The 12,271-nt window shown below is 40.0% G+C and overlaps 1 protein-coding gene across 1 annotated transcript; it reads left to right on the forward strand.

Moving 5' to 3' along the window:
* The first annotated feature begins 690 nt into the window (after positions 1–690).
* Positions 691–10,808, forward strand: LOC136447723 (uncharacterized). Its single transcript, XM_066446766.1, has 5 exons — positions 691–843; positions 7,155–7,394; positions 8,006–8,166; positions 8,718–8,807; positions 9,333–10,808. Exons 1-5 carry the CDS (start codon positions 691–693, stop codon positions 9,337–9,339), a joined length of 651 nt encoding a protein of 216 aa, XP_066302863.1. The 3' UTR covers positions 9,340–10,808.
* Positions 10,809–12,271: the final 1,463 nt, after the last annotated feature.

Raw genomic sequence — 12,271 nt, forward strand, 5'->3', positions numbered from 1 at the left:
GTGCGTGAAAATTTACCTTGAGCAAGGAGGCCCTTGCTTTGAGTAATTGTTTAAAGTTTTTGGCTGAAAATGACGTAAACGATTTCAAATACCAACATTGCAAACATACAACAAACGTTAGCCTCTATGCCACAGTCGCTTTTTGCATGGGGAGGGAAATGGGCGAAACATGTTGCATTTGCTCCCGCAAATGTTGCCTTTCTAGTATGATTTGTATCCTCTGGGAACTCCAAAACTGATGCGAGCGTGTGAATTAAAATAAATTTGGTAGGATAAAGGTTGCCTTCATTATGAAATCTTTACGTGATCAGGAGAACTGAAGAAAACGTAACACATGCACAGAGTATTGTGTAACGGATAATAGAGTCTTCATTTTTGTTGTTTCCCATCTTCTTCTTTGACTTTGAAATTGACGTTGGCATTCTACAACATTAATTATCGTTTTTCCGGAAAAAAAATTATTGTTGCAAATTACAGCATATATTTTATGCTTTCAATGGTTTATAATACGACCATTTGGGGGCGGGGGCGGACGGAAATTGTCATTCATCCATATAATCAAATCAACATGTCCTTGATATTGTTCCTTGATATTGATGAAAAGTGCGTCGTGGTAGAAAACTCATTGACAAGCGTTGTGCATGCACCACTTAGGTTGTGTCCAGGGGCCTCCCGGGAGAGACGGCCGCGATGGGATGCCAGGTAGAGACGGCCGAGAAGGAGCTGTCGGCCCGCCTGGACCTCCTGGACCTAACGGATCGGATGGCCGTGACTGTCGAGACGGTGTCCCCGGCTCGCCTGGCCCCGCTGGTCCGCCTGGGAACTGTAGCTGTAACTCTGAAGGTATTTTTTATCACTATACACCGCAGGAAATGGCCTAGGATCCTGACGTATCCGGCAGTATCCTGACGTGATCTGGAGCCTAAGATCCGAAAGAATACGAACGGATACGGGGCCGTATATTTCTCGGCAGGCTCATCCAAATATTGGGACTAAATGTACCACTTGCACAACTGATGTAAGTACGTACTTACACAAATCAAATATGCAAGTGGTACCTTGAGTCCCAATATACGTCAGGATCGGAGGCCATTTCGTGTAGTGATATATAAAATGTAACTTGCCTAATGGATATATCTTATTATGTTCGCCGAGGAACTCAGAGTAGATTATGTTTTCGGTTGAGCCGGCTGTTGTGTGGGTCTGTATGTATGTCAAGAGCATGACTCGGGAAACCTTTAATAGATCTTCATGATATTTGGTAGGTGTATAGTGGTTGTGCAAAGTCAAGTTCAAAAATCGTTAATCTGGCGTTTTCCAACAATACTGCAGCGGACTTTTATTTTTTCTGTGATTGTATGTAGGCAAAAAAAGTGACGGAAACGTTGATGGATCTCAATGATTTTTGGTAGTTTGGAAGAGATTGTGGGAACGGAGGTCAAGTTTTAAAATGATTTATTTGGCGCTTTCCTACAGAACTGCAGCAGGCTTTGTGTGTGTGACAGTTAGTATGTCGCCAGCATAACTATTGGCGGTTGTGCATGATATTTCATGGATAGGTAGTGATGTCAAAGAGGAAGGTCAAGTTCGATAATGGGCCTCCTAGCGGGTATTTGAGATACTGCAGCGGAGCTTCAACGTTTGAGGCCAAATTTGATGGAGGCGTCAGGTTCATGATTTTCAGGTAGTATATAGCTTCTGGGACGGCAAGTGAGTGGTGGGAATTAAGGCTCCCTAGCTGCTCGTTTGGAACTACAGTTGCCGTTTTTGTTAATACCTTTGGAGACGAATAACTCCAGCAGGGATTGACAGATTATCATAATTTATGGCATGTACATAGTGTCGGTGATGCTTTACATAATTGAATACTTGTCATGCAAATAAGACGATAATTTGCATAATAAATGAGGAGAGTCTATAAATTCGCCGAAAGCTTGTAGTCAAATTTCATACAAGTGCTATAATGGTAATGATTTTAAAGTGGTATACAGCTCTTGGGGCAGGGAGTAAGTGATGTAAGTTTAGACCCCCTAGTCGCTTGCTTAGAACTGCAGTGGGCTTTTTTAATGTTACCTTTGGAGGCGAATAACTCGGATAGGGTTTGATGAATTTGCATTGTTTTGGACAGGTAAGTTATTGAGGTAATGATTAACAAATAAAGACGTATGGAATTGTAATCAGGGTCTTATTAAGTGGTGAAATAGGCTTGTTTATAATTACATTTTTAAGTACCTTTTGTCGACCTATATCTAAGGACAACACCTGCTTGTCAGCAGGCCTGTGCAAATTAGATTGATGCTCTCTGGTGATCTCAAAAACCACCGGCCAAACTACACTCCCGCTGGGACGGAGCTTACATCAACAAACACAGGAAAGTCAAAACAAAAACAATTTAGCATCGCCTGCGCCTAGCGCCTTGGACACGGTATTTCTCGATTTACCGCCATTATGTTTCAACTGCTCATGTGTGAAAATACAGGCCATGTTGCAAGAATTCTTAACATTTATGTGAGAACAAAATAAAAATGTTGGCTATCGATGAATATAAGAAAATGTGCAAGCAGCAGGCACTACAGAAGGCATTATACTAAGCTTTATGTGGTTTGTAAAATGCAGTTGTATATACCACACTGGATGTGGACCACAGTCCTTCGTAGATGAGAGTAAGAAGAGGTTCTTGCGCAGATAGTGACTTAGACATTCTCAAAACCGGGATAATCTTTAAAACAGACCCATGCTACCCATCAGGGCCTGACTGAACTCCCCTCCAGGGTGTTTCGCATTTAAGACAGAGACACGAAAAAAGATATCCTTAAACAGTAACATGTCTCACAAATCTAACACCCTTCAAAAAACAAGTGAAACAGGAGGCTTTAGAGAGATATTGTCAATAGCAGTAGGGGCAAGAGTCGTGGTCACTGCCAACGTTAACGTTAACCCTATCTAGAAAGGGCTTTTTTAGACTTCTTGGACGGCGGGGGGGCTCTTTCGACCCCCCCCGTCATAACTTCCGAACGGTATGCTCTATCATCACCAAATTTGCAGGGAGTGATGTCCACGTGATATTTATTTATTTATTTATTTTATTCCTGTAATTTTGGTGACGTTATGACGTAATATGACATAAATATGACGTCATCGATGTGATTCTATTGGCTAAATAGGGAATTCCCATAATATCTAAAAGTAGTAAACAAGATAGTGCGTATTATTGATTTAAAGGTATGCCAAGACATTTAACGTCAGTGGTGACTAAGTTGACGTCAAAATGACGTCTAAGAATGACGCCATGTGTTGTTAGCGACCCCCTGGGATCCGCCATCTTGGATCGGCCATTTTGAAATTTTTCAAAATACATTTTTTCCATGTATGAACCAAAATAACAATGAACATAGACTGGAAACATTAACTGAATGTTTCTGGTTAAGAAAATTCCAGGTTGTGACGAATTCAAAGGCGAAAAAGCCTGGTTTCACCGAAAATAATTATTTTGTCCACCATCTTGGATTTTGACCGCTGACGTCATCAAATTAGCATAATTTATGAATATTGAATCATGACAGTTACATTAAATCACATGTGATGTTATTTATGTAGGAAACTAGTGTGGTTGAGCAAGAAAACATCGGAAACAACTGTGTTTAAATCGAAATATGTGAAATTTGCATTAAATGCCTCTTCAGAAACCCGTTACCATGGCAACACGAAAAATGATAAACTTATACTTTTATCATGATATTGTTGCCAACAAATTTTAGGAAAAGTCACCAAGTTTGGTTGTCCTACCATACGTCGTTTGGCAGTTATACGATGTCAAAGTTGGCGCGGGCACTTTTAGCCCCCCCGGTCTAGATAGGGTTAAGTAGGCTTTGACAGCATATGCCATGATGTCCACACCTTCCTCGTAAAATTCGACAGTGAAAGCAAATACAAGAAAGATTTACCCAAATGCGGTACCCATCAAAAGACAATGTTCAATAAGTTCTCAGTTACGGCAAGCGGACGATCCAAGCACGACGAGAACAGTATCCTCAATCTTTAGCATGGGGCTGTACCTAAAGTTTAAGGTAGATCACTGGACAAAACTGTTGTCCCCTTTGAGCGCAAACGGGTCGTTTTTTCTCAGGTCAGTTATATGTTGCCTTACGTCATTTTGAGTTTGAACGGATTGTATCTATTGGGATTTAAACCGTATGCAATTACAATACTGTAAACCAAAATATATGTTCTTAAAGAAATGGAACTCCTAAAATAGCTGCCTGTGCCAAAGGTTACACAACAACCTAACACAGAAGACCACGATACTTGCATTAAATGTCAAGTTCCTGAATATACTCCTACGCGGAACATCTAAAAAACATGAGAGCTGACAGATCAAGACAACCATTCGATGTCTTCTGTTTCGTGGAAACCTTCCTGAATGGCCGACAACAGACTAAAAATTTTCTGCCACAAGCAACGGCATTCAGAGTAGACAGAAATGGAACAGGAGGAGGGGTGATGACTATTGCTACACAAGACGTCAATCCTACACAGCCGATATATTGCAGCCGATGGACTGAAGTGCATAGCTACCACAGTCACCAAACTATCGACCACAGTCAACACCAATCCATTAACATCTACAAACCACACTCCTTGCCTGAAGCAGCCTTGATCGATAGACTACAAAAACTCATATATTTAACTTTCAAGTGACATCTTGACAATTGTCCTTGGTGATTTCAATTTCGACCTGTTCCTCCCCAAATCCTAATTATTTATCATCTGTAACGGGGCAGTTGAAGCTCCCACCGCTGACAATAAACCCCTTCTACATCACGTTTATGTCCGTGGACATGTACAAGACAGTATCAGAGTTACTCCAAAAATAATTACTCAAGCAACTGGATAAGATTTTGAAACAGTCAGACGTTTCAGACAGTATCCAGAGTTACTGTTATGGACACATACTATATGGACCATGACATGGTCTGTGTTGCCTTGATGATATAACCTTAACAACAAACTGCTACTTAAGGTAATCCTGCCCATATGCACAAAGCTACATTTTTAACACGTTCGCCCTGGGCACATATGGTTTGGACGCTCTTCTAACAACAGCAATTATACTTACCTCGGCATTGATTGTAACATACATTTCCTATCTGTTCATTTCCGACATGCCAATTGACAGACTCAAATTGATATATGAGGTAACATTTATAAACATAATAGATTTAAGAACTCTATAAAAACACCGCTCTCTGCACTCTTTATAGAAACCCTTGCTTTTTCGGCGAAGATATCCAGTGTTCGTGGAACTCTGGTTTGTAATTGTTAACTTATTTACTTATCCGCTCGAACCAAACCGGAGAGCCTCTTTGTCCTTCAAGGCCCTTCATAGTTCTTCAGTGTAAATTGCATAAATTTGAAAGGAGAACATAATCAAACATCACAATTGTACGACGACAACTTCATACTTGTAACATTCGTTACTTGGGTAAGGAAAGCGTAGTGAAGACAGCCCCCCCCCCTCTGTACATATATTTCACTGAGTAATGTACTGCCTATGCTTCTTCTAAGGCTACAAGACTATTGACGAGTACGGACGTGTGTGGGAGATGTTCTGGTGGTGGAAGGCCGGTTCAAGCTGGTCATAATCAATCACCGATGTACTTCAAGCAAGGTATGGAATGATATGTCAAAGTTTATTCTGTAGGTTAACGTAATCAGTAAACTACCATAAGACATTGTTTCCGGTTACGCATACACGTTCAGGTATACCCATGGTTATGTTCAATGTGAAGTATTGTATAGACCCCATTTTGATTCCGAGTGCCATTTTGAAATGTGCGACAGCGTGGGGAGAACTCGCGAGAGCTTGAACAAAAACGAGGACGAAAATGGTACATGTTTTTTTTTTTCGAGTATCAAATCATGGTAACCTGCACAGACGGTAACAGCGAGTCATATTTCGTTCTCATTAATCTACAAGTAGATCAAAAGGGTCAACCTGTACTAAAAGCCACCGGCTGGTACAGATTGGCCCTAAGTTTGATATTGCATTGCCACCGATATATCTGCCTGGAGAGTAGTTCTGAAAATATGTTTACAAAAAAAGATGTTTCCTGTAGAACACAGTGTATCTTGTTCATCCCGGCAGTCATATGGCGTCTCGGCCTTGCCTGGAGAATATGTGTAGAACAATAGTTTTAAAAGCTTGAACAATACTCTCTCATGACTACTGTATGCTAAGCTCAGGCTGGACCAGAGACCTAGACCTAATTTTATATGACAACCTCCAGGTTTAAACAATCCAGCATTGCGGACAATACATGTGTTATGGTAACGTGAGGTCAAAGACCCAATCATCGGTAAATTGACAGTGTAGAACCAAACACGCTCAACCAGAACGAACACATTCAGACTTCCAAAACCAAAATCCAACTCTCAGAAAAGGCGCTTCCTGTACAGAATGGCTCAGCTATGGAACAAGACCGGCGGCAATTAGCAAATAATGGGACTGTAATTATTGCTTTTGAACTGTAATTAATGCTTTTAAGGAATTTTTGTCCTCTACTGTCATGCTGTATGTCTTTGTATATCCCGACTGTAATGTGTAAATATTGTGTAGACCACAGGAAGAATAGCCTCTTATGAGGCTAATTGTGGATCTAAATAAAACTCAAACTCAAACAAACAATTCTAAATGTATTCTGAATCAAAGTTGAATTGTAATTGCCAACACAACAAATCGGACTTACCCAAATTTTTGACCGAACAGCTGCAGTCTTTGTCAAGGAATGAACCATCAACTCGGTAACTAGTGGATGATATGTTGGAGGAAGTCTATGGCGCCACCCGTCTCTGTCGAGGGATGGTTGTAAAACCCGGATGTAGATGGCCTTTTCAATTCCTCTGGCAAAAAGGCTGGTTCAGTGTCCAAGATTCTAACTTTGAGACCGAGTGTCCAGGTGACTCAATGTTCATATGTTGTGACACTTCGTAAGTTGTTTGTGTTCGTTAAACCGGGTCTTTAGTTCCGTCGAAAATTTGCTTAAGTCCAAAATGTTGTGTTGGCAATTAGAGTTCAACTTTGCTTCAGAATTACTTCTGCTTACAAAGATGAACTTTCAAGTGAATTCTCAATGAAATTTAAATTTTGACAGTAGACTTTAAATCTTCCCAGCTACGGGACATGTGACCCGGGTAGTGACTACTGTATGGGAAGGTTGCCCAGCTGGCTACAAGAGGACGGAACGGAGCTGCTGGCCAAGGACAGCCGCGGGAACGTGTACAAGTGGGAGTTCGACCCCAACAACCCCACCGCTCACGCCGCCTGGCTGGCGTTCTACGGTCATCAGGAGACCCCTAGCGGGCAAATCAAGAACAACATGGCCTGGATGCCGTCTGTAGGTTCCTAATGGTCATTTGATTCAATTTCACTTAATCATTTAGACTGTAAGAAAACACACAGTCAGGGGTACCCAACTAACTGAAGGCTATTAGAAAGGACTAGCCCAAGTAACGGAACAGTATAAAATATACCGTTACAAGGTGTTTGTTTACAATCCGTCACCGCTAACCTTCTCTCAATACAGGTGTTAGTATTTGCCTTGTACGTTTATGTACATTTGATGGAAGTACAAAGTAAAAAGCATGTAACCTTCAAAGCTAACCATGATAATTAAACCACTTGTATACTTAAGGACAGAACATCGTACTCAGTTAACAGATGTAAGTAGCCGTCCCGAGACAGTTGAACCACACCATTACTTTCCAACTGATGCTGGGTGGTGTGGAATGACATAAAATGTTGACCCGTCTAATGGTTGTTGTCAGATAAAGACAACCTTAGCTTTAATATCATCACATCATTGGAAACGTGACTTTTATCCAAGGACAGAAATACTAGTTTCTGTCCGCTCCCATCTTAATCTAAAAAAAAAAGATCCTTTCTATCGGACGTGTCACAACAATGCGACATTTTTTAGCCTATTTTTCTTATTGTGTGTGTATGTAGGTTCTTGCCGGCACCGGTCCAAAGGCAACTCAGGACAGCTTCATGTACCGCACAGAGAACGGCGTCAAGTCCATCCTGTTGGACGACGACAACTGCGACTGCTACACCTCGTTGAACATTGGCCATGGGATGTGTCTCGCCGGTCATGACACTAGATTCGGGTATGGTACATGTATATTACCTACCTTGTCACTTTACAATGTACATCCTACTAAGAATATTTTTGCGATGACATTGATGTGAGTGTGTGGGCTTGTTTGTGTGCGCGCACGTGAGTTCATATACTCTATGTGTGTGTGCGCTCGCTTTTGTGTGCATTTGTGTGTGATCGCCTGGATGTGTATGTTTGTGCGTATGTGTGTGTGTGTGTGTGTGTGTGTGTGTGTGTGTGTGTGTGTGTGCATTAGTGTACATGTGTGCGTGCGCGTGCCTGCATATGAACACGCACACACACATGTACGCATATACATAACAGCTTTGTCATTAGGAAAGATACAAAAATCCACGATCAGTTCCACCTGATTGTATTGGGACATTATATATGTATCTACATAATCTACTGTGTATGCTTACGTGTGGCTCGTACTTGAACGTACGAAAGTCATTGTACTTTTTTTGTCAATAAAGCTTCATAGCTACATGTTTATGTGTTTGTGGAACTACTTAGGTTTATATATAGCTTAAAAGTTGTCGTTTGTCTACTTCTTTTCAGGCCAAGGGGCCAGTACGGGGTAGACGCCTTGTATGATTCCGACTGTAACGTACTAGTGCCCTCTATCGGCCTGGAGCTGTACTTCAACAGGTTAAAACGATATTATTGATTGATTCGCATTTCTCTCTCTTTTCCTTTTGGTTACGTCAAATCAATGAAGATGTCAATGCTACTTGATATGATACTAAATTAATGATAATGACACTTTGATATAATATAAAAATCGACAGAGTGTCGTGTTGTCATCCCACAGAATAAAACAAAATGACAAATTAGTATACATAGAATAAGAAGCCAATTTGGCAATTTCTGCTTGTTTAGTATTTACTAATCACAATAATCCCAATGTTCAATAGATTGTTGCCTTTTTCTTTTCCGCTTTTACGGCTTGTGTTTTAGCTAATTCTTAAACATATTGTGCATGATATACATTTTATCTATTCTAGATAAAATACACTGATATAGAAAATGAATTGAAAATATATTTTCAAGAGATTTAAAGCAATTCACAAATATTACAGAGACGCTTTAAAAAGGCCTAGTGTTCATGTCGCTGCCACGGCAACAACTTTTATTTACGTAATTACTAACACATTTTTCATACCTTTTTATTAGGACTTAATGCAGTCACCATAACAACAAGGATGCCCAAACAGCGTTCTGCTAAATGTGTCTCAGACCCAAAATCATTCAAAGCAAGAATGTAGAACTAAAAATGTAATGTACTACACTTAATAATCATGGGATGTTGATGTTAACTTGCCTTAGACGAGCTTAGCATTAGGAATTTAGATAGATTGGTGTGTGTAAAATAAGGTAGCATCATTTTGTTGTGTGGATATTGACATAAATGACCGCATGTGCTAACCTCTTAAGCCGGAACCAAAATTGTACCAAGGAGCGTGGAAAAAACACTTAACTTTTCTTCTATTGCGTTACTAACTTTTCTTCTATTGCGTTGCGTTACTAGTCAACTATTTAAACTTGATTTAATAGATTATGAGCCCTTATAAAGACATAGTGAATAGCCAACGCAGGGAAACGTATAGCGAAATCAAGTAATGACGATAGTTTAGCTTACAGCTGGTGAAGTTAGACGTGGTTTTCTAATAGTAATAACGACAACATCAAGTTCGTTTTGTATTTGGTCAGCTTTATTATCTTCGCCGAGTACTATAGTACTCGGGGTAGATTATATTTTCGGTTGAGCCAGCTGTTTGGTGGGTCTGTATGTATGTCAAGAGCATAACTCAAGAAACCTTTGATGAATCTTTATGATTTTTGGTAGGTGTGTAGTGGTTGTGCAAAGGAAGGTCAACTTCAAAAATAGTTTACCTTGCGTTTTTCAACAGTACTGCAGCGGACTTTTAATTTGTGTGCGTTTGTATGTAGGCGAAAAAAGTGACGGAAACGTTGATGGATCTTCATGATATTTTGCAGGTGTGTAGATGTTGTGGAAACAGAGATCAAGTTCAAAAATGGTTCTCCTGGCATTTTCCGTCGGTACTGCAGCGGGCTACTTTGTGTGGATGTGTATTTTTTGTGGACAACATAACTCAAGAAGCTGTTGATTGATATGTATGATATTTAGTCGATGGGTAGGGTTAACGGAAAGGAAGGTCAAGTTAGATAATGGGCCTTCTAGCGAGTACCTAAGATACTGCAGCGGAGCTTCAAAATTTAGTGACATATTTTCTGAAAGTGCTATGGTCATGATATTTGTGTGGTAGATAGTTCATGCCACAAGAAGTAAGGTCTGTAAGTTTGGGCCCCCTAGCGGCTTGTTTAGAACTGCAGTGGGTGTTTTTGTTTTGACATTCGGACACGTATTACTTGAGAAGGGGTGAAGAGATTGTCGTGAAGTTTTGTATGTAGAGAGCTCAGATGGTGCTTTACACAATCGATGTCTAATTATAGAAAACAGGAGCTAATCTGCATAATTAGTAAGGATAATTGTAAATCCATTACATTCCATAATGGGGCGTGTGACAGTGTTCCCGAAACAGGCCAGCAGAAGGCTTTGCCTAGAAGTGTGAATAAACAGATGGTGTACAGAAATAAACAAATGGGGCAGTCTCACTACAATTCAAACAGATGTGTGGGTCCGGTTTTTTTTAAAGTGTTCAGTTTCTGCATTTTTGTCAAACACACGGTTGGAGACATAACGGAAAGGGAACAAAATACCTAAAAACATGTGAATAACCAGCCGGACCAAGTCCTCTGCTCAGAGAGTACACTGCTAGGTATTACATGTACTATGTCTTGCAAAATGTGTATGATATGGAATAAAGATTTATTCTATTCATGTATATTGACTGTACCATCTAATTATAACTTTCAATTTTTTTGATGACCAGTTATAACATATATCAGCACACTATACACATATACTAGTCCTGTACCACCAAATGAGTTTTATCCCAATCTAGACTGGACTCATTCCCCCCCCCCCCCTCCATCATAACTTTCAAACGGTATGGTGTATGATCAAGTTTGCAGGGGGTGATAAGCATGTAAATATTAATCACTCTCCACAAAAAGCTTTGATTATTTGGCGAAGATAATGTGTTCGTGGAACTCTAGTTTCGTGTTGTTAATGAAATTATGATAGAATATAACATAAGCTCAATTATAGCTAATCTATCAGAACGTGTTATTTTTTTTTAGATTTACACAATAGAATGCAGACGACATCATAGGGATATCTATTTCAAGGAATATGTTGGTGTGATTAGATTAAGACGAGAAAGTAAATCTAAAATCGTCAAAGGAAATCCAAAGTCTTCAATGCAAGTCTTCAATGCACGATACAAAACCGAAGAAACCTTTTGAATAAATTCAAGTTTGGTCTACTAAAAATACGTTTGGGTTATGTATCATGCATGTCCAGTATCATGGTGAAGTGGCAGAAGTTGGCAGAAGTTGGCAGAAGTTGAAATCGGCTTACGTCATATATAACTTCAGGATTTTCCGTCAGTCATCGGAAGAAATCCGATGTTGTCCGAAGTTAGGAGTGACGTCATCCTAACCTCTGCCAGCGGCCGGGGGTGGCAGAAGTTAGCAGAAGTTGGCAGAAGTTAGAAACCCGACGTTGTAGAAGTTAGGAGTGACGTCATCCTAACTTCTGCCAGCGGCAGGGATGGCAGAAGTTGGCAGAAGTTATATATCCGACGTTGTAGCAGTTTGGAGTTACGTCATCCTAACTTCTGCCAACGGCAGGGTTGGCAGAAGTTGGCAGAAGTTAGAAATCCGACGTATGTACCAGTAAATGCCTATAGTATAGCGAACGTTTCTTTGAACTATTGTAATTATCAAATATATGTCTATATCAGGATCGAGAGATGAAAGTGTTGAATCTAGACGATTGTTTTATCAAGATATTGGTTTAAAACAAAAGAGTCACAGTATCTTGGTTACCAGTAATGAATATGTGTAATTTGTGTAACCCACAGTATGTTGCCTTGTATTTCTTTGTAATCTATTTACATTTTAAAAAATAACATGGACTTTATACATCTGGTAACACCTATTGTTCAAACTTAACTAAGGATGAC

Source organism: Branchiostoma lanceolatum, chromosome 13, assembly GCF_035083965.1.
Source record: "Branchiostoma lanceolatum isolate klBraLanc5 chromosome 13, klBraLanc5.hap2, whole genome shotgun sequence".
Taxonomy (NCBI): Eukaryota; Metazoa; Chordata; class Leptocardii; order Amphioxiformes; family Branchiostomatidae; genus Branchiostoma; species Branchiostoma lanceolatum.

Bases quoted from the DNA above. Each gene is read 5' to 3' on its own strand.
- LOC136447723 (XM_066446766.1), top strand. From the start codon at position 691: ATGGGATGCCAGGTAGAGACGGCCGAGAAGGAGCTGTCGGCCCGCCTG. The intron at 844-7,154 runs GTATTTTTTATC...TTTTGACAGTAG, and splicing joins CTGTAGCTGTAACTCTGAAG to ACTTTAAATCTTCCCAGCTA. The intron at 7,395-8,005 runs GTAGGTTCCTAA...GTGTGTATGTAG, and splicing joins ACATGGCCTGGATGCCGTCT to GTTCTTGCCGGCACCGGTCC.